This window comes from Motacilla alba, chromosome 3 (genome assembly GCF_015832195.1).
Source record: "Motacilla alba alba isolate MOTALB_02 chromosome 3, Motacilla_alba_V1.0_pri, whole genome shotgun sequence".
Lineage (NCBI taxonomy): Eukaryota > Metazoa > Chordata > Aves > Passeriformes > Motacillidae > Motacilla > Motacilla alba.
Window position 1 is genome coordinate 51,871,188 of NC_052018.1, and position 23,156 is coordinate 51,894,343.

General features: G+C 37.4%; 1 protein-coding gene across 3 annotated transcripts in view; it reads left to right on the forward strand.

Moving 5' to 3' along the window:
* Positions 1–23,156, forward strand: part of NKAIN2 (sodium/potassium transporting ATPase interacting 2) — a 515,822-nt gene that overhangs the window by 231,080 nt on the left and 261,586 nt on the right. For 2 of the 3 annotated variants that reach the window (XM_038130925.1, XM_038130926.1), the window contains one exon: positions 2,979–3,116. In XM_038130925.1, the coding sequence (XP_037986853.1) occupies positions 2,979–3,116 (138 nt within the window). Of the gene's footprint in view, positions 1–2,978; positions 3,117–4,898; positions 4,932–23,156 lie in introns of all 3 variants that reach the window. The other variant, XM_038130924.1, reaches the window with a different exon arrangement.

Here is a 23,156-nt window from a genome sequence, read left to right on the forward strand (position 1 = left end):
ATTATATTTATGTTTGTTTGTGGATAAGTTTTAGTTTCTCTTCACCTTCATGTCTTCAGGAAGTGAGAATAAAGATCTAGTTCTGTCCTGCAATTTCCATTTCATAAATCCACAATGCACCTTGCCAGGTTAGTGTGATCTTCTAAGGAAGAGTTGCATTTCTACAGCGTTTCATCAGTGCATACCTGAACAAAGTGCTGCCATTTCACATACCCAGATGCTCCTGCACACAGCTGATTCCTTGAAGTGACATGAGAAAATGTAGTAGCAACTCTGCCTGTGGCAAATGAGAGGTAGATATACATGGACAGAAGTGGTGCACACTTGCTTTTTCTTCTGTGTTTCCCCCCTGCCTTGTGCGCCCTGCTGTCTGGTATTTACTCACCCCAAGTTCAACGTGACCACAAAATCTGAATGGTTGCTTGGTACTGCTAGTAATGGGAAAAAAAACGAGTACATTGGTGTATGAAAAGGAAAGATTCTAACAGAATAGCCATTTATCCAGTGCAGTCCCATAAGGAAGTTTTGGTGGAGCTGCATCTTTCATCAAGACAAGCAAAACAAAACATGTTGATGCATGGTAGCACAGTTTCATCTTTGACTAGAAGTTGTGTCACTAATATGAGGTTTTCTACTTTTTATGCAATTAACTAGCATGCTGCAATTTTCCTCGATAATAGGCATACTTAACTGGATGATCTCCTGCTGTTTGAATCATTTGCATCTTCCCATGTATTGTTTTTTGCTTGCTGAATCTCTACTGTTACTAAACTAGAAGCAGTCTAGTGTACAGTCTATACTCTTTTCGCTACTGCTTTGCTCTTCTCATTTACTCTGTGTTTATCTGATGAAAATAAGAGCTCTGTGCTCAGAGGGAACATTTACCCTTTGTTACCTGTTTAACAGCACTTAGGTATAACAGGTCTTTTGCTGATACACCTAATAGTCTTCACACTGACCTATGTAATACTGCTTCATGCCACATGCTAGCCTTTTTTTAATATAAATTACTGTGTAGTCAAAGAAATATTTCTTAATGATAAACTTAGAAGCATAGACAATCTGAGTTTTCATGTAGTTCCTAATACAGCTTGATCTTTTTTATTTCTTCTTTATTTCTTCAACCCGTTGTCACCATTAGACATGTCTTGGGAATCTGGAAACTCTTCTGTGACTTTCCTTTGCTAGGGAGAATTGTGGGATAGCACAAATAGTTCAGAAAGATTTTGGATAATGTAGGAACATAGTTTCAATAAATATGTAAAATAAAATGGTCTAAATACTAAGACTGGTTATAAGAAAGATGCATGGTGTGAAAGGAGTCTTTGTTGGAAAGAGAAATTTGATGTTTGACATGAAACCTGAACACTCAAATATGAAATTACATGGCTGGCAAACTTTCCCGGGATTATTTTGGCAGTCTCCATCTCAAAGTTCAAGAGGTGTCAGTACATAGCATATAATTAACAGCCTTTTTACATTTGCAATGCTGATGTGAATGTAGGCTGTCTTTTAATGAAAGTTTTCTTATTTAATTTCAAAAAGAAAATATTCATGTGATAGTGGACTGTGGCATGAAAATTGAAAAATTCTCCTATAGCTGTACCATACAAAAGCAGTAGTTAATTACTCATTTAGTACTTGATCTCAAAAGGTGTTATTTTTTTAAATGAGCAGAGTGGTTGGCACATAAACCTAATTCAGATCATACACAGCATAGCATAAACTCAGTAAATAGTCACCTGTTATTTAATGAAACCTAATCAAGAAATGACCACCTGCTCTTTTTTAAATTTCTCTTCCTTTCTTTCTCTTTCTCTTTCTTTCTCTTTCTCTTTCTCTTTCTCTTTCTCTTTCTCTTTCTCTTTCTCTTTCTCTTTCTCTTTCTCTTTCTCTTCTCTTTCTTCTCTTTCTCTTTTTCTCTTTCTCTTTTTTTGTGTGTGTGTGGTGTCTACATTGCTGTTATTTTAATCATTAATAATAATGATTTTATTTTTTAAATTTTATTTTCATTATTCACATTTTCATGAAGTTCATCAATTCACCATTCTAGTTAGTGAAATTGTTGGAATGCTGTCAAAGAAACTCCCTAATCTTTCTGTCTAAATTTATTTCACCATTACATTGCCATCTAATATTAACACAAATATTACTATTGTCAAAACATGTCATTCTACCTATGGGTGGGGATACAGTACTGTATTTTTACATGATGTTAGAACACCAGTTAAGGGACACCAGGTATTAGAATTGTGAAATTATTTCTACTGGTACTGTTAGGAAGGCATTTTTTTCTAATATCTGATCTGTCTGTTTGGAATGGTATTGCTTATAAACAGTAAACATCAGCCTGGGATTGTTCCTCGATTGATTTTTAATATTATTTATCTAGAGTCTTGGGGAAGCTGATGTTTCTGAGAATGGAAGAAAGTAAACTAGAGTCATTATCAGTAGAACCGAGTCAAAAAGTTGTATGTATTTGGTTTCAGGTAAAAGCCCACTGACAGAATAGCTGGGGTAGAGAGAAGAGATAAAAATCAAAATGCAGTTAAATCATGGAAGAGACAGGACCAGGCTAAAGGATGGTGTAGTAAATGGAAGCAGTGTAGCTGAGAAGATGTCATAAACCTATCATGTTTTCAGCACTGATACCCTAAAACATTGTAATAAAAACACTGATAAAAGCACTGATACCCTAAAACATTTGCTGTAGTATGTAAGAGTGATTTGTGTTTCTCCTGCTGCAAACATAACATTCTAGGTGAAGAGTTTTGTATCTTAGTAGAATATAACTCAGTAACCAGTGAGAAGTGCAGCTTTCATTGAAACTAGAAGTTGAAGCATTTCAAATTCATTTTACTGCTGACAAGTATTTTTTTAACTCAGAGCAATTGTCTTGGATATGGGAAGGGGAAATATCTTTATATATGTTTTCTGGTTTGTTCTAATCTATTTATGCTTTTGCTTTTTAATCATAGGTTTCTGTGCTGGAGAGGCAGATATTTGACTTCCTTGGTTATCAGTGGGCACCCATCCTCGCAAATTTTATACACATCATTATAGTCATACTTGGCTTATTTGGAACCATCCAGTACAGACCTCGTTACATAACAGGAGTGAGTATTTAATTTCATTTACTTACTTTGATGTGCATGTGAACAGAAAACAAACAGAAAAACACTCCAAACTGCATCATTCTTAAAGCAAATAGAAATCTTGTCTTGGTTTAATTTTCCTCTGTAACATTTTGACATTTACTTACTGTGCTTTTGGGACATCTGCAATAATCAACTGGTAACAGTCTCTGAAATTTAAAAGTCAATATGGTCATTAAGTGCAAGACAATATGAACTTTCAAGTAAAGTCAGCTTAAGGAATTACAATGTCTTCAGTATTAGGGTAATTTAGAGCTAGTCCAAATGTTAGCCCTAACTTTCCTAGATACATTGGACCTCCCCAACAGAGGCATGATTCATTATAGGTACTCATTATTGTTATTAACTTCTGTTGCTAGAGTGCTTATCTGTTATGTACATGCCTCCTAGAATTTATAATCCAACCTGAAAGTGAGGTATGATGTTATGGTAAGAAATAATGGACTGGGGGCTCCAGTATGAAAATAAGGATTTGAACCTTAATTAATATTTTTAATCCATTTCTTTCTTTATTCAGCTACCCCTTATACACGGACTTAGTATGTCTGTACTGTCTGGGGCAATGCAGCATTAATTAAATCCTCTTTTCATACTCTGAGTTTGTGGGGTTTTTGCCATTTGTACTTCTACAAAGAAAGAATAACAGCAACTCTGAAAGCCATCATTCAGAATACCTTTTGTTAGATTTTCATAACAATATTACTGTCAAAATTGACTATTAATTCATGTAAAGCTTGTATACATTTGAGAGACAGGAGATGAAAAATTTGCCCATACACAACCATATTTTCAGGTCAGATGAAAACAAGGGGATCTTAAAATGATAGAATGGTTTGCATTGGAAGCAAGCTTAAAGATCACCTGATTCCAGACTGGCAGGAGCACCTTTCAGTAGGCCAGAGCACTTTAAACTCCACTCCAACCAGCTCTTGAGCCCTTCTGGGAATGGTGCATCTACAACTCCTCCGGACAACATATTCTAGTGTCCCACCAGCCTCACAGTGAGGAAGATTTCCTAATATCCAATCTAAACCTACTCTCAGTTTACTCTTTCAGTTTAAAGCCTTTACCCCTTGTCTCTGTTAACTCCACTGAATCTGTACCCTCTCCTGCAAAGTCTCTCTTTTAATTGATCCCTGGTATATCAGCAGTCACTCAGAATATAGAAAGATTTTGCTTTTACCCCTGTGCTACCATCCATATTGCATTACTGTGATGCCGGGAGAAATACATTAACATTTATGTCTGTGTTTCTGTCTCTGTGATGTCCTGTATGCAGAAAATTTGTATCCACATGTGAGATGCCTTTATGCATGCGCACAATTTAATATATTCCAAAATATTTACTATCAACATTGAAAAGTATGTTGAAAGCCCTAAATATTTATTTTTCCTTCAAGTTATAGCACTGGGAGCCATTTGAACTGGAGTTTCCTTTCATTTCTGGTACTTTGACCAGTACAAGAGACTTGAAAATGAAAATGCAAAATTCAAGCATCCATTAAAGAAAAAAGGCTAAATGTTCCATCCCAAGACTATTCTGTGGCATAAAACAAAGCAAGAGCATAAATTGGATAACTGAGCAAAACAAAAATTTCTATTTAAATGGCCTGCTACTATGATAAGTGCATTGTGAATGGGGAAGAACACCAGCTTTATAAATTGAGTGTGTTCACATGAGTTTCTGAATGATATGGTTGGTACAACACTGTTCTAACTAATTTTCACACACATCTTTCTTAGAGCACACCCCAACTGTGGAGCCCATCTGGCTTTGTGAGTTTGCCACTCTGCATCATCTCATTGATTTGGAAAGAAGCAATCTAAGATCAAACTGTCTTGTTTGGAGTTTATAAAAGACACCTGAATGTGCCAGTTATCACAGACTGTTTGAATAAGAAGACAGTGATAAAAATTTCATCTTTTATTTAGTTGGATCAACAGAGGATCTCTGTGGCCCACAGTAAAATAAAGACATGGACCTGTTAGAGCAGGTCCAGAGGAGGACCATGAAAACAGTAAATGGGGTAGAATATGTCTCCTCAGGACACAGGCTGAGAGAGTTGGAATTGTTCAGCCTGGAGAAAGGAAAGCTCTGCACATACCTTATCATACCCTTTCAATATATAAAGGGAATTTATAAGAAAGACAGAGAAGGTCTTTTCACCAGGGCCTGTAGTGACAGAAAAAGGAACAATAGGTCTAAACTGAAAGAAGGCAGTTAGATTGGACATAAGGAAGAAAATGTTTCCAGTGAGGATGGCAAGACACTGAAACAGATCAGCCAGAGAATTTGTGTATGTCCCATCCTTAAAGTGTTCAAGACCGTTTGTTGGATAGGACTTTGAAAAATCGAATCTAGAGAAAAATATCCATGCCAATGGCAGGGGACTTAAGGATTTTTGAAGGTCCTTTCCAAGTGTACCTGGTCACATTAAGTCTGTGAAAAAAGGATGTGTTATTAGTAGTGCATTACTTAACATGTAATTGCTGATATACATGTGAAAAAAAAAAAAACAAAGAGAAAGAGGCAATTACCTTATGTCTGTGCTTCTTGCAGCATTATCAGTCTGCCAAACCATTAGGCTGCAGAGAGTACAGCTGAGTTAATCTATGTCTTTTTAAAGACTAGACATGGTCAATTGCTCAACACACCTAGTGGGATCTACTTAATGTCTTATATGACAAGTAGCCCTGACTCTACCAATTCAGGTTTGGGATATTTCTGTTTTAAATTGAAATTTATTATCTTCCTTTCTTAAAAAAAATGTTTAAAGCAGCACATGAAAATATGCAGCAGTTCATCTCCCATATGTACATACCAGGATACTATCCAACAACTGTAATCATGCCATGGGAAATTGTAAAGCCTCTGAGCTACCTTTTTGAATTTTAAAGACAGTAAGACAGTCTCCATATGGTGAATAGTTTGGCCAGGATTTTTCATGAGAAAACATTTCAGAAGACTGTTTTGCTAAATCTTGTTAAGAGAACCAATTTTCAGATAAAACAGTTATTTAAAATAAAAGGATTCTCATGCTTAACATTTTTAATAAGTGAGTTCTGGCATTAATACGCCTTATTGACATAATTCGATTTATCTTCCAGATAATGGTTTTATGTATAATAAGAAAGTGTGCATACTCCAGCTCAGCACAGAAATTGTTAAAAAATATATTTTCACAGAATCCCATAATGGGTAAGGTTAGAAGAGACCATAATGGATCATCTGGTCCAACTTCCCTGCTCGAGCAGGGTCATCCTAGAGCTAATGGCACAGGATGCATCAAGATTTTTGAATATCTTCAGTAAGGGAGAATTTGAAACCTCTCTGAGCAACTTGTTCTACTGCCCATTCATCTGCACAGTAAACAAGTTTTTCCTCTTATTTTACTTCTGCTTTCTTTATAACAGTTAGGGGAAAAAAAATTATGTGCAAAACCATTTAACAAAAATGATGATGAAATTAAATAGAATGGTCATTGTGCATTCTTGTCAGCCTGCAAGACACAAAATTTTGAAGTCTGTGAAGTCAGACTCCTACCTGAATCTGCTCTCTGTTAAAGGTTTTCTTAGGAAGTACTTTTCCACTGTGAGACAAATCATTCAGTGCTTCAGCTTAATTGTACTTACTGTGTTGCAACTGAAATGTAGACATTTATTTTTAGAAGGAGGCACACAGACATTACTTCTCTGCTCTACACAACTTTTCAGAGCAAATGATAATTTGGGAACATAAGCAATAATTTTCTGCATAATCATTTTGAGCTAATGCCCAATAATATTATAAGTACAATTAAGCAAATGACCTTGAACATTTTAGTAGTAGCTCTGTCTGGTGGCTGTCACAAGAGGCTGTGAATCAAGATTCTGCTTCTGTTTCAAGCTGTGCCATTGGAAAGATGATTTGTTTGTTCAAGTTTGTTCAAGCACGCATAATAATATTCTTCAGTTTCTTCCTTGATTCAGTAGTTTATCATGGATAATAATGAATGAGAAATTTTTTTCTGTTGTTCTTAGAATCATAGAACCATAAAATAAGCTGAGTTGGAACGAACTCATCAGGATCGTTGAGTTCAATTTCTGGCCCTGCACAAGACACCCTAAAGCTCACACCATGTGCCTGAGAGCATTGACCAAATGCTTCCTGAACTCAGACAGGCTGGTGCTGTGACCGCTTCCCTGGGGAACCTGCTCCAGTGCTCAACCACCCCATGGGTGAAAAGCCTTTTTCTGATATCCAGCCTGAACTTCTCCTTTCTCAGCTTTATGCCATTTCACTAAGTCCTCTCACAGGTCACCGGAAAGAAGAGATCAGTGTCTATCCCTCCACTTCCCCTTGTGAGGATGCTGAAAACCAAAATGAGGTCTCCCCTCAGATTCATCTTTTCTGGGCTAAACAAAACAAGTAATCTCAGCCCCTCTTTATAGGGGCTCCAGACCTTCCCCATCCTTCTATCACTCCTTTGGATGCTCTTTAATAACTCAATGTCTCTTTTATATTGTGGTGCCCAAAACTGCACACAGGGTTCAAGGTGAAGCCACCCCAGTGCAGAGCAGAGCAGGACAATCCTCTCCCTTGCGTGGCTGCCCATGCTGTCCCTGATGCCCCCCCAGTACAGGCTTGGCCCTCCTGGCTGCCAGGGCACTGCTGACTCATGTTCAACTTGCCACTGACCAGGACCCCCAGGTCCCTTTCCATGGGGCTGCTCTCCACCCTCTCATTCCCCAGTCTGTGTCCCATTCCAAGTGCAGAATCTGGCACTTGCCCTTGTTAAATTTCATATGGCTGGTGATTGCCCATCTCTCTAAATGTCAAAGTCTCTCTGCAGGACCTCTCTGCCCTTGAGGGAGTTGACGGCTCCTCCCAATGTGATGTCCTTGCCAAACTTACTTAGACTTCATCCAAGTCCTTCGTCCAAGTCATAAATGAAGATATTGAAGAGCACAGAGCTGAGGACGGAGCCCTGTGGAACTCCACTAGTGACAGGACACCAGCCTGATGTCACCCCATTCACTATAATCCATTGTGCCCGGCTCATGAGGGTGTTGCTCACCCATCACATGACACAGTTATCTAGCTGTGAACTGGACACTTAGTCGAAAAGGTTGCTGTGGGAGACAGTATCAAAAGCTTTACTGAAGTCAAAAAAAAATACTCTTTTTTTGTAAAAAAAGAATAAGAATACATTTCCTGTATTTCTAGATCAAGGAGGTGGTTTACTCTGTTGTAGAAGGAAAACAGGTTTGATGAGCAGGATTTTCCCTTCATGACGCCATGCTGGCTGAGACTGATGACTGTGTTGTCCTCCAAGCATTTTTCAATATCTCACAGAATAATATTTTCCATGATTTAAACAGACACTGAAGTGAGACTGACAGACTTCTGACAGACATGTAGTTTCTAGGATCCTCCTTGCCATTTTGAAAACTGGGACTATGTTAGCTAGCTTCCAGTCAACTGGAAGTCAACCTCTCTGGATTCCCACTCAAAAATCCTGCAGAGAGGCTTTGCAGTGTCATCAACTAGCTCTTTGAGGAATCTGGATTAATCTCATCAGGCCCCATAAATTTGTAGGAATCCAGCTGGAGCAGCAGATCCCACAAAAATTCAGGAACATTTGGGTGCTGATCATTCTTACAGGCGTGGTCCTCCAGCTCAGGGCACTGAGACCCTCTTGGCCCATCCTCCATGATGAAGACAGAGGGAATGAATGCATTAAACACCCCTGTCTTGTCTCTGCCCCTCGTGTGTTCATACCTATATATTCATTTCTGTTTTTCAATTTATTTAGTTAATGAATAAATTATCTCTATTACTCACGTAGATTTCTGATAATTTTCTTTTTAATGTGAGTAACAAAACAGTTAGCTATTATATCTACTATATTTCAGAGAAGATCAGCCCCTTAGACTTGTATTTCTGGCATAAATTAGCTTGAAAAAACAGTTTCCTGCAACTATCACTAATTCCCACAACAAAATTATTACATTTTATGATATTCTGTCACTCTATTTACTAAAATCTTTGCTGACTGTGAGCTAGAAGGCAAGCTGAACAAGACTGAAGTAAATCCACTTAAAACTGGAAATGGTACTTGTATGAAACATTTTTCATTATCCATGCTGTTCTCTGTATAAAATTTTTCAGGATTTATTTGTTTCACTCAGGTAGAAAATAGTGTGATTCAAGGTGATTTATATTTTAGTACTTACAAGCCAGATCGACCAGGAAGTGTGTGATCACAGTTATATTTCCATGTTAGTAAGAAAATCTGTGTCAGTGAAAACTTAAGTAATTACTAAAATGTCAGGAGTAATCCAAATATACACCTACCCAATGAAAAAGTTAAAACCAAACAAACAAGAGAGGTCTCTCAGGGATAAGCAATGAAAGATAATGATGACAGAATAGTAATTTCCCCAGATTTCATAGAATTCCAGGAATTAAACTTCACATGGGCCTTAAACAGGGAGGACAGAACAGCTTTTTATTTGAGAACTGCATGTGTATTAAGATGTTCTTACACTTGGGAAGGAAAAGTGAAGGTCGTCATCCATTAGTTTCAAGTGGCTGTATCATAAGCGCACTAGCATGACATTTTTAACCAGAAAAATCAAAAATATTCAAAAAATACAAACTATGCAAGATCGAGGTGGTTATAGCAACCCCCAAAGTGGCCATTATGGAAAGCTCTACCTACATCTAAATAGAACAAATGGTCAGGTAAAATTTTATCAAAACAGTTCCTCAGTGCTTACTCATTTTATTCTTGGGGCTGTTGATTAAAAATTAGGTATAAACATAGTTTTTCTTCAGCTGAAATAAAACCAGATGAGTTTTTAAAAACAGAATTATACCTAGTAATCAACTAACAGTGACTAAAATATTAGTGGTCACTGTGCCTCAGAAAATATCAAGAAACAAACTTTTTTTGCTAATCCTCATCTTCATGAAAAACCAATGAATGATAGAATAATTAAGATTGGTAATTACCTTTATTGAGTCCAACCATTAACCTAACATGGCCAAACCCACCACTGAACCGTCTCCCTAAGCACCACATTTACATGTTTTCTTTGAGCACTTTCAGTAGAATATTGCTTTAGGATCCCTATAAACTGCCGAATTAAAGAGGAGAAAAAGAAAGGGAGAAACAGCACACTTGTATAGCTAGTTTGTAGATTTAGTTAACTATAATAAACATTTCTGTGAAAGATTGTGTCTGATGAAGTAAATGGAGATATAAAGTCGCTAAAACTACATGTCGTGGTTTGAGAGGAAATGAGTTTTTGGGAGGTGGTAATGGTCAAACCAATAGGTGCCCAGATGTGGATATTGGCACCTGGTTTGACCATTGAGGATATGGATCCGCCTCTGAGAACACAGGGGTTAAAAGCGATAGCTCCCAGGGGATCGCTCTTTTGGTTCCGGTCGGAGGAGAGTTCAGACCTCCCCTGCCCAGCTTCGGGCTGGGCAGGGGAGGGGAAAACCATGCGGCCGAGGGAGGTGGGCCGGAGCCTTGGGCAGAGACGGGAGATGATGGAAGGGTGGAAGAACTCAGAGAGGTGGCGGGCAGCCCCCCCTCCTCGAGAGAGAGAGGGAAAGAGAGAGGTGCCAGTGCTATCTTGAACTTGATAAGCACTGGCCTGGCCCAGGAAGAGAAGGGGGGGGGCGACGAGGGGAAGAGTGCCCGATGAGCTAGTGTGGGAATTCGAGATAAGCAGAGACTGTGATTTTAACCCTTCTGTGAGATGATGGAAAACCTTGCAAATGCTGATCCTCCGGGAGCTGAGGGAGGAGAGAAACGGATAAGAAGGAATGTGCAAGTGTGATGCAGAGTTGTGCAAGTGAAGAAGGACTGGGAGAAGTTGAGAAAATCCTAGGTGGAGGAGATGATGGAGTGGCTTTTGGCTGGACTTTTTCTTGTATAACCTTTCCTGTAATACAGAGACTGCATTTTAGGGGGAGGCTGCGCCAAAGGAGTGATGTGAGCGGAGACGACAGGTGATGGTGAGACCCCTCGGCCCCAGGGGGTGAAATATTGGGGGGGACTGGTGTCCCAAAAAGGTGAGAGACTGTCGTTCTCTTCTGGAACTGGGCAAGGCATCCTTGAAAGGGGAAACCCTAAAAGCAGCTCTGGTCCATGTGCAGTGGTGAGAGCACTGAACATGGAAGGAAGAAGTCACGACGTGTAGTTGCTGAGTGACGGGGATTTACCTGTGGTAGCACAAGGAGGGCTCTTCTCTCCTCGATGAAATGAGAAGTGATTGTCGGAAGGGTGGAGATGGACTGAGTTGATTATTTGAAGAGTGATGGACTGGATAAAGAACTAAGGTTTTGTGTTATTCTGTGAGAATTGAGTGGGGGGGAGGAGAAATGTTTGGAAGGTTTCCATTCTGCTCTGTGTGTTAATTTTATTGTAGTTCTATGATAATAAAGTTTTTTTCTGTCTTGTTCACAAGTGGAGGCCTGCTTTGCTCTGTCTCTGATCGCATCTCACAGCAGACACCGGGGAAGATGGGTTTTCATGGGGGCACTGGCATTGGGCCAGCATCAAACCATGACACTACAATGCAGCATAGGATTGCATTGAAGTAAATAAAAGCTTTGAAGTGCAAAATGTGTGACCAAGAGGATGAGGACAAAGAAAAAATACAAACTAAAACTAGAAAACTTAAAAGAGCACTAGTAAACCTTGCAGAAACATGCTTGGGACACTGGTAAAACTCCATAACATGAATTAAGACTCTTACAGCCCTGGTGAATCCAGCTCAACCCTGAATTAGCTTTGCTTCATTCATGACTTAATTTTTGTTATGTCAGATAAATTGATGCTAATGAAGCACTGGTATTTTATGGTGTACTAGTTTCTGCACAGGGGCATTTTCTTGAAATGCTTTCCATGCCATGAATAGTAGCATAAATTCTCCTTGGCATTTTCCATGCTAAGTATTCAATGTGTTAGCATTCTTTTCATTCCAGAATTTCTACTTAATATTTTGGTTGAGGAATGCTTGCTCATTAATATGTTTGTTCAATAAAAATGTTTGTCAAAGCTCTTTTTCTTAAAAAATATCCTTTATTCTGGTCACATTTTCAGTAGTCCTTCTTGAAGTCTTGTCAGTGTTTTCTAAAATATTTCCATGTTCAGAAATACCGGGAGCAAGAGCACGTTATTGCAACTTTTTTCTCTTAAAAATTCTCATAAAAGATTAGTGATAATTTGGATGCCAAGGAAGAGTTTGGGATTCTTTTTATAGTCTGTACTTTCACTACTGATGCTACCTCCATACAAATGACCTCTGTAAACTTGGCTGACTGTTATTTTATTGGAGAGTTTCGCTCACGCCTCGGAGATGCTGTGAAAAATCAGTAGGGATGTAAGTAGAAGATTGCCCTTTGGACTTCGAACAACATATGCTGAAAGGGATTTTGATTCACAGGGAGGTATGCTGTTTAATAGAGTGCTTTTGCTGCTGTTGTGTTAAAAGACTAGATTTTAGTATGCTGTGGATTCAAATGTACTTTAATTTATATTTAAAAGGAAAGGCTCAGCAGTTTACTTTTGTAACTGAATCTAGCCTGCTTTAGGGTAGGAATGAGAATGTGAAGGGAGTAGAAGTTTGTGAATAGCTGGCTGGTCAGTTTCACAGCACTAATCCAAATTTTGAGCCTAATGGCTGGCACATACAGAACTTGATCAAAAAAAGCTTAACTATTACAGTGTTTAAAAAGTAATTCTTTTTGTATGCTTATCCACTAGCTTATTGGTAGAGTATTAAATATATGTTTTAAAAAAAAAAAAATCTTGTTTTTTTACCTGATAATCAGTCCAGAAAGTTGGTCTAAGATTTGATGACCCTGGGCTTTTGACCTCTCCTTTTAGATATATTTTGATAACTTGCAAGAAATCTCAATGGATTTCAAATTCTTAAGACCTGGAGATTCAGCTAAGCCTTGAATAAATATGTTCAAGAATCACTTCCAATATAATATTATACAGAGTGCATCTGTCTTGACTGTATGGAAGCTGATGAAAGAAGATAACCTACAGTAAATTTCTCTGCATTTTCTGTCATTTTTTGGCTCTTGATTTTAAGCTTTTCTTATTATTTGGGATAGAGTTTTGTCGGGGTTTTTTTCCCTATAATTGTCTGGGTGAAGTTTGACTACTTTCATCTGCTCTCTTCACTGGGACTTATTTAGTTGTGAGACATTGAGGATACAAATAATTAATCTAAAGAAAATTATTTAAAGGATGGCTCTTCTTTAAAAAGTGTAAAATATTCTTTGAAGATTAAAGAGTACTCAGTTAATCTGAAAGCCCTAGGAAAGCACAATGGGGAAAAAAAATCACCAAGAAAAAACCACAAACCCCCTGCTGATCAGAGAACTAGTCAAGACATAAAAAGGAAGTGATCCCATATAAAGAGCTCCTTAGTCTCCAATTCCTCTAAGTTTCGTGTAGGACATTACTTTCTCAGAAGTTCCCTGCTGTCAGAAAACAGATCTAAAGAGCAAAAGAGAAATTGCCAGACTCCAAGATGCTTTTTAAAAAGCAACCATTTTAAAAACACAATATACTCTTCTCCCTTACTTGAACATGAAATTTATTTGATTCTTAGAGCCACTGATTCTTGAAAATTAATTGGATATATTTTCAGAAAGTAGGATTAAAGACACTCTGGACAAGACTCCAGTACAGAATTTACTTGAACAGTTGTGCATGGACTTTTGTTTTCTTTCAGACTGAGATGGATTTTTCACTAATTTTCAGAGTGTTTTTTAAGTTTTCAATTATAAAAAGTCCTTTTAAATACACTTAGCTAATACTGTTTTTTAATGTGATTAAAATGTTGATTATTAGAAGATGAAAGATTATCATTTGCATCATATAATTAAGTGCAGCTTTGGTTACCAGAAAATTTTATCCAGAACCTGTTCAGTGACTGATACTTTTAATTTAAATCCAAAATTATTACTCTCCTGACAGGTTTGAAAGGTGTAGAATTCAGCTACATTCATCCTTTCCTAGAGCTTTTATTCCCTTACAATGAATTGTATTCACATTTAAAAAGTAGCCATTCAAAATGGCTCTCCCTCTCCCATCCCACAGAAAAGGAAGATGGTTTTCCAGGGAGCTGTCACTGAGGAGTAAAGTTCCATGTAGAACTGAAAACAACGTATAATGAATATTGTATTTTATTTGCATTTAAACCAGAGACCTTACCATAGAATGTTGAGAACATGAAGTTCCTCTGCATTTAGTTTTATTTCTTTAGAGTAGATCCTCTGTTTTGTCACTGTAATAATGAGTGGTTTTATTTCCTACAGTGGGGTCTGTGCTTCATTTGTTTATTGGTTTTTTTTTTCTCTTTAGAAGAACTAGCAACCCTTTCTGTTAAAATAATGTCTAATTGGCACTTAGTTGAAATACTATAAAGAGCATGGAGAATGAATGACTTAGCTGATTAAGTCTTTAAACAGATATGTAAAGGAAGAGATTAGAGATGAAATCCATGGGGTTTGCTACCTCTACCTAAACTGTGGAAAGCATGTGGAAAGCATGAAAATTCTCTTAAGCACCCAATAGCCCTGGCCTGTTAGACAAAATTAAAAATCAAGCAAGGATAAAGTAACGTTTCCATTGCTCTGAGATGACCTCCGTAGTTCAGTGCTGAGTATTTCTCTTTATCTAGCATAGTTTTCTTCATATTTCCCAGACTTACACCTCTATTTGTTACTGTGAATTTTCACATTGTTTATTTAGCATTTTTTTTCTGATTGCTCTATATCAATTATGCTGATATTGGCTTGTCTAAAAGGTTATAGCTCTATCTTTTTATCTTTTATGTGTTTATAGCATGCATTCATGGAGATATCTGTCCACCTGAGAGCTTTTAATGTCTCTGCCCTTGTGTCACGCTACTGGAAAAGGGAAGTATTCCCCTACACTGCTTTAGAACATGGGAGCTGAAACATTAAAGGTCTGAGACATTTTTTCATTATCAGATGAAAGTCTGTGACAGATAATCATGTGAATCCATTTTTCTCAAGTTACAAGCCTGTGTTTTACCCAGTGCATCCAGCAAACATAGGGATGCTGCAAACTGTCTATAATATGTAGGAATAAAGACTGGAATCACAGCTACCTAACAGTGTGGAATACTTCTGTGAGGGAAAAAAAATAAAATTAAATTTAAAAAAAAATCAAAACCCATTCTTTGGACAGTATCTCTATGTTCTAGCTGTCATCTATGCCCCATATAGCCACTCCCCTCTGCTGAGATGGGGAAGAGAATCAAAAGGGTAAAAGTGAGAAAACCCATGGGTTGTGATGAAGACAGTTTAAGAGATTAAACAAAATCTGCACATGCAAGCAAAGCAAACAAATTCATTTGCTGCTTCCCATGGACAGGGAGGAGCTCAGCCATTCCCAAGGAAGCAAGGATCCATCATGCCTCAAAATTATTTGGGAAGACAAACGCCATCACTCCAAACATCCCCCTCTTCCTCTCTTCCTCCATTTTATATACTGAACATGAATTCCCATACGGCATGGAATGTTGCCAGGGTCACTTGTCCAGGGGTTGGCTGTCCTGGCTGTGTCCCGTCCCAACTTCTTGTGCGCTCCCAGCCTCCCTGCTGGTGGGCTGGGGTGAGAGACAGAAAAGGCCTAGACAGGCTGCAAGCTCTGCTCAGCAACAACAAAATCATCTTTATATCAAAAATACTGTTTTCAGCACCAGCCCAAAACTTCTCATAGCTTCATACCAGCTACTCTGAAGAAAGCTGTCCCAGACAAAGGTGGTACATTCTTTCAGCAAAGGAAAAGTTGCTGATGCCTGAACCTGGCTTTGTGATAACTCTTTTGTCAGACTCTGTGGCTGTTGCAATGGCTACTGGCACCCTTTGTTGTGCTTCTTCCAAGGGATTAATATATTTTAATTAACATCTTGGAGCACAGTAAAATATACATTAGAAAAAACAGGAAGCATTGACTTTGGTCCAAACTACCTGTGTAAATCTCACATTCCTCTGTTGTGCTGCCTCTGCTTTGTAACTGGCTCCTGGCTCTGGGCTTGTTGTGGAATACCATCACAGAACAAAAACTCTGCTGCTGCTCTTCTTTCCTTCTGAACTTCTCTGTCTCCCTCTAATCTCTTCACCTTGATTCAGTTACTAATCTCTACATGTATATTTAAAATGGCATTGTACTGCGTGGAGCTAAAATGAAGTTTTAGCTTTGAATTAAATGAAGTATGAGCAGCCCTGCTTACCAGTAGTGTACTGAAACCAAGTTCTTCTGTCCAACTGATTAGGATTTATGCAATCTTAGTAAATTGAGTGAAGCTGATTTTAGTCATAGTTGTCTTATATCTCTGCACAGGATGACCTGGAGTCCACCCTCATGTTTTTTTCAAGAGGTTTTTTTTTTCTAGGAAATCTGGCTGATTCTTTTTTGTGAACTTCATTGTCACCCTGAGGTTATGCTACAAGAAAGGTGCATTGAGAATCACACAAAGCTATACTATCCTATTCATTTACAAATTCCCATTTCCAATTCTGAGAGAAGATGGAGATGCTTTTCTTCAGTTATATTCCAGATGTGGCCTTTATTTTTCCCATCTGAACAAGAACCTACTTAAAAATCATTTGTAAATCTTGTCACAAATCTTCATTTCAGAACTTCAGAGATGTTTTTCTCTTCCAATCTCTTCTTACCTTTTAAAATTTTTGATGTTTTTATTATTATTTTCAACTCCCAAAGCTCCACAAGAAACAGGGCATGGTACTTCTTTCAAGTTTTGCCTGTTGCTGTGAGAACATTACCAAGAGAGATACATTTTCTGAATGACACTGAAAGGCAGGATAAACAATGAGTAGAGCTGTAAAATGCACTATTAAGCATGTTCCAAAATTTCCAATGCTCCCTACCTCTATAATTTAGCTGTCAAGGGCACTATTTATTTGCATTTTGTTTTATGGGTTACTATGTATTTTAGGCATAGATGTTAATGCTACATACCGTCATATTGGTTAGATCATAGTGAAGCAGCATTTTATGTGCTACGAACTCAGCAGGTAAGATTTGAATTATAAATTCCTCAAAGGACAGAATTTTGCATATCAATATAAATTTTTCTTCTATACAAGTCTAGTAAAGTAACAGTTTAGGTCTACAATTAAATGGTATATTCACCCTATATACTTCAAGCAAACCTTAGTGCTGCTGCTCAGTTTGGTTACTAGCTGTAATTTCTTATTTTCAATCATCCTGTTTGTTAGGATTCTATTTATTTATTATATTAGGCTCTGCAGCCATTTTCATTGATTTCAGTATCAATTTTAGGTGAATGAGACATAAATAATTTTGGGTTTCATGTTATTTTTTACCAGCTCCTAGGCCCATTAAAGGTTCTGTGCTGATTGTGCTCTGAAACCAGTTAATGTTTTTCCATTCATTTATGGCTAACAAAATTCAACATATAGCTGGTGGGTTTACTGTCCAGCTGGAAAAAGGCAGAAATACCTCCATAAGTTTTAAAGTTTATTAAATTGCCATCTTATGGAAGAGCATATATGTTGTTTCTTGGATAAAAATATTGTTAAAGGATCACATAATGTAAGTAATGCATAAACAAGCATGTGCCCTTTGCTAAATAGTTTGAATAGGTGATAAATTTCAAAACAAAATTATGAATTTTAAATTGGCATAATTTATTTTATCAGCTCACTGCTAATAAGTTTGGCTTTTTTAGTCTAGATCTAAAGTAATCTTCATAATGTTTGTGTTGTGAGTAAAAACCAAAAAGTTGTTTGTAGCCTATGGCGCTGAGTACTCTACATATTTAATTTTGCATCTCCCTGAAGAGCAAATTCCTGTTTGAAATTTAATGTTGAAACAAGCCTGTCACTGGCTTTATTTATGAGTTTTGTTTTACCTAGGTACTACTTCTACTTTCTGTGAAACAAGAAGCACTCTCCTGTCTTTAGTCTTGTTGAAATGCCTATTCATAGATTTGAAATATTTTTAGTGACATAAATAGTACAAAGGTCCTACACTTCTTAGTTGTCTTGTTAAGCCAATTTTTAATTTCATATTGATGCTCTGAATTCTGTAGCAAAATTAGATCCTATTTCTGTCTTGAGAGACTTACCCTTTTAATAAATTTAATTACTACCAATATTAATGCATTTGTCTGACTGTCTTAGGGTGATTGACAGTGCTTTTCTCTCATAAAGATGTCATTGTTAAATTCACATAGGTGTAGACACGGTGTGAATAAGCAGCTTTTTGTGATGTGTCTGTTTCTAAAATGCATTGCTCTTTCTGTGTGAGAAGTCTCTTTGACAACTTCATTGACACTGACTTTTTACCATTTGATATTTGAGTTCTAGGATAACAGTTTCTAAAAATGGCCAGTTTTATTTATGGTCACAAAAGGCCTGAAAACAGGCACTGACCATGGAATGAGGTAAAAAAGTTTTGATTCTTATATGCTGTGATTTGCACTCAATTCTACTTTAAAAGATGTTCACAGTAGGAGGATTCCTGCACAAACCACAACTCAGAGAGTCTTTAGAAACTAAAAAGCAGTGGTTAAGTCAGGGAAGTGTTGTGAATGTTCATGCATGACAATGACTGGGAATTTTAAATACAATGTTGCCTTTCCCATAAAACTAGTCTTCATTCCACTAGTAAGAGAGATGATGAGACTCTCAGATTTATCCCTTTCTGTCATCTGGGAAACAGAACTGCCAAGTTCTGGCATTAAAAATCATGAGGACTGAAACATATTGAAATACATGAGGATTTTTTATTTTTTATTGCCTTAAAGGAGTGTGTATCACCAGAGTGATCCTGAGAGTAAAATCAAATAAATAGAATATGGACTTATTTACACTGTATTACTCTTGGCCCTGTTTCTCTATAGAAAACCTTCATTTAGTAGATGTAAAATTTAATGGATGTTCTCTTCTCACCATTCAATAACTTAGGCGTCTGTATTAGATCTTGCGCTCCTTAATGTAGGCAATAATGAGATACCCTGCCATCTCTGCTCTCCTGGACTTTGCTGTGGTGCAAATACTCCACTCACTTCCCGTTCTCAAAAATGGAGTCTACACAGTTCTGCTGCCTATGGACCCATGCTGTAGTTAACCTATCTGTAAAAATTATTATTTCAAGGTTCAACTCTGCAAGTTTTTTTGTGCCTTCTCTTTTTCCATTTCTTTTAATCCTCTTATTGGCCTTTGTGTCTCTATTGAACTTTCTTACAAGTTCCTATGATAAAGTATCAAAGTTTTTCATCATCGCTCAGTATCAGTTCTGTTTTGGAAATTCAAGTTTTCTTTCCTATCTCTACAAAACAAATGTGATAGCAATTTTTTTGTTTGATTGATTTTGGTTTTTGTTTGTTTGTTTGTTTGTCTGTTTGTTTGACTGCCTCCTTGGCATAATTACTGCTTCTTATGACTGGGTTATTCCCCACTAGATTCCTCTGAGTCTGGTTCAAATATGGTGCTGTACATGTTGAACAAAACTGACTTCAGTTCCACATCTGAATTTTGACTTATACATATATATTCTGGACAAAGTGTTAGACTCCTTGAGTTTCACATTTTTTTTATTCCTCAGGTCATTAAAACAATTCTGATGAGATGAGCTGCAAAATATTATCTTATGATCAGAAATCTAAAGTCCAGTCACATATTCCCAGGGAGTTTGGGGTACATTAGAGAACAGTATGTTGGACAGACAGTATTTTTAAATTAGTTGCCTAATAATACCTAAGTATTTTGACATTATTTGAATGGCAAAATATTTCAGTATGCTCATGTGCTTTCAAAACAGTAACTCAGGTATCCCATATCAGCTTTGATGTCTAGCAACTATACAGGTTTAGCCCAACAAATACTGCAATTTGCTTTTACTACCGCTAGTATACATTTTCATAGAAAATGGCATGTATTGATGTTAATGGTTAGGATTACCTTTCATCAGTCTCTCTCTCTGTGAAATCAGGGTGGAGATAGGAATGCATCAAGCTGCATTTGTTTGCTAATTGAACCATGCGTTTACCTTCATGACGGAAGCAAAATAGCTCTCATTCACTAGCATTTTTCATTTGGTTTTGTTATTGCTTGAAGCCTAATTTTATTACAATTTAAATTTGGCATGGTAACATATTTGTTTTGACAATGAATTACTTTCTACCAAGATAAATCAAATCTACCTGTGTGGGGAGGCTAGTAGGGGAAAGTAGATTATTAAAATCAGTCAATGACTGTTCAGCTGAGATAGGAGGGAAAAAGATCTAAGGCTCTATAGGCTTTGAATTGCTCCTACACATCCTGGGCTGGTGCTGTATTATAGGGCCAGTTTCTTGATGACTTCTGCTTAGCTGTCTTTTTACACTTTTTGGGTTTAGTTTTTTGGGTTGTTTTTTTTTTTCTTCAATACACTTTGAAAACAAACCTCAAATGTGAATTCTCATTTTGCCTAATTGGAAAGGGTTGTTTTTGTTGTTTTTCTGTTTTTGGGGGCGGGAGGGCAGCTTTGGCGTTAAGTATCCTGCAAGGAATTGTTTGCAAGTTTGAGTTTGGATTTTTGGGTGAGGTTTTAGACTAAGTAACTGTAGCATTTGTTTCTTCCTATTTCATTTAAATCTATCAAGTTGGTCGCAGTTGCATCCTGCCATTAGTTGAATGGGAGGACAGTTGCCATTTCTTTACAGCGTAACCTTTATCCTGAGGGAGTACAAAAATCAGAGAAATGTTAGCCCTCTTCCTGTAGGGCTTGACTCTCTCAATAAATAATCTATCATGTGTCTCTCCATCGTTTTTATGTAATCTATTTGAAGCTGCATGGTGAGTGCTGAGTGCTGAATGTCAATGACAAGTGTGTTAAGACAGCCAGAAATATTCATTAATATGCTTGTGCATAGTTTGCTATTTCATTTCACTGATACTTGGAACTATTTCTTCTCACTTATTAGAAAGCATTTACACTTATCAATGGTTTTTTTTTTTGAGAACTTATATATGGAAATTAATGGCTTAGCAGAATATATTTATTTATGTTCTTCAAAGATCTACTGCCTGTTAGGACTTGTTAGCTGATCAGTATAGCATAGACAGGAAATCACATTACTTTTTTTTTTATCTTTTATACTAAAAGTGAAAACCCTTTTCAAATTATTCAAAGTGGTTGAGGTTTGCATCAACTCTTGTGAAAAGAGGGTTACTCCCACACCTTTAAGGACAGGATTATGGCAGTATGGGTAAAGACCTAGATAAGATCTGAATAAGAGATTTGCTAAGAAGGCCAGTGACATCCTGGCTTGTATCAAGAACAGTGTGGCCAGCCGGACCACGGAAGCAATTGATTCTCTGTAGTCAGCACTGGAGAGGCCACACCTCCAGTACCAGGTGCAGTTGTGGGGCCCTCACTTCAAGGAAGACATTGAGGTGTCGAAGTGTGTCCAGAGAAGGGCAATGGAGCTGATGAAGGGTCTGGATCACAAGTCTTATGAGGAGCAGCTGGGAGAACTGGGGTTGTTCATCCTGGAGAAAAGAAAGCTCTGAGGTGACCTTACTGCTCTCTACAGCTGCCTGAAAGGAGGGGGCTGATATTTTCTTCCAGACAATTAGTGACATGACAAGAGGACGTGGCCACAAGCTAAACCAGGGGGAGGTTCAAGTAGGATGTCAGGAGGAATTCCTTCACTGAAAGGGTTGTTAAACATTGGAATAGACTGCCCAGGGAGGTCGTGGAGTCTCTATCCCTGGAGGCATTCAAGAGACAACTGGGAGCGGTACTTAGTACCATGGTCTAGTTGACAAAATGGTGACCAGTCAAAGGTTGTACTCAATGATCTTGGAGGTTTTTTCCCAAATGATTCTGTGTGTCTCTGATAAGAGAGCCATGCTGAGTTCTGTCTTACTGTCTCCCTTTGAAGCTAGAGTGCACTGCTTTCAGTTATACTTCTAATTACCAAACCCAAGAAAACCACATGGCAAGGAGACATTTAGAAAAGCGTATAATGAGTGTGCTATGCTGCAGTGAAATCTGATTCTCACCTGTTTAAGGCTTCCCTGCTGTAAAGCTTCTGTGAGAAATAGTATGGTAAGAGAATGGAGAATGACATCGTTAACGGTTTAACTATTTGAAGTTTTCCTGAGCTATAGATGAAATATTTATACCTACCAGAAGGAGAAATGCTATTAATCCACTTCTTATGAAAGGCTTTTAGTCAATAGTTGTGTGTATGCTGTGGTTGTCACCAGTGAAAATGGAAAGCTTTTAATATACATAACAGATAACACTTGTATTTGAAATTCTCTTTCTTTCCTTTCACTAATCCAGGGAACAACATCTTAAGCAATAAATAGCTGCAGTTTGGCTAGCTACTTATTTAAAAATGCTTCTCCAATTGTAAGTTTTCTCTCTCTGTATGTCCTTCCAGAATAAACACTTATCCAAAAATTTGCCTCTGCTTTTACCAAATGAGGAGAATTTTGCTGTAACTAAATTACATGTGATCTCAATTTGATTCTAGTAAAAATTGCAGTCCTCCAAATGACAGCCATTACTTGAATATTGACTTCTACCTTTCTCTTTAAAAGTTTAAGGGCCATTTTGGAAGAATAAAATGAGTACAGAATATCTCCATTTTACTAGTTTCTACAATCTTTAGTAAGTATCACAAGTATTGTAACAAGCTACTAAGAATATTAAAAGTAAAAAAGGGTTAGTGTTGATGCTAACACAAGATCTAATTAGAAGTTTTTAATTTCACCTCTACCTGAAGTAGAACTACCTGTTCTTTAATTTTCTATGAATAGACAGCTGTGTGGAGTCATGAGATGCTTGCTGAAGTGAATAAAGATATCCAGACAACTAGGTAATCAATCCTACATACACCTACGTGCACATTTTAACTTCTTATTTATCAGCAAAACACTGAACTTAACAGGATTACTTAGGTGTG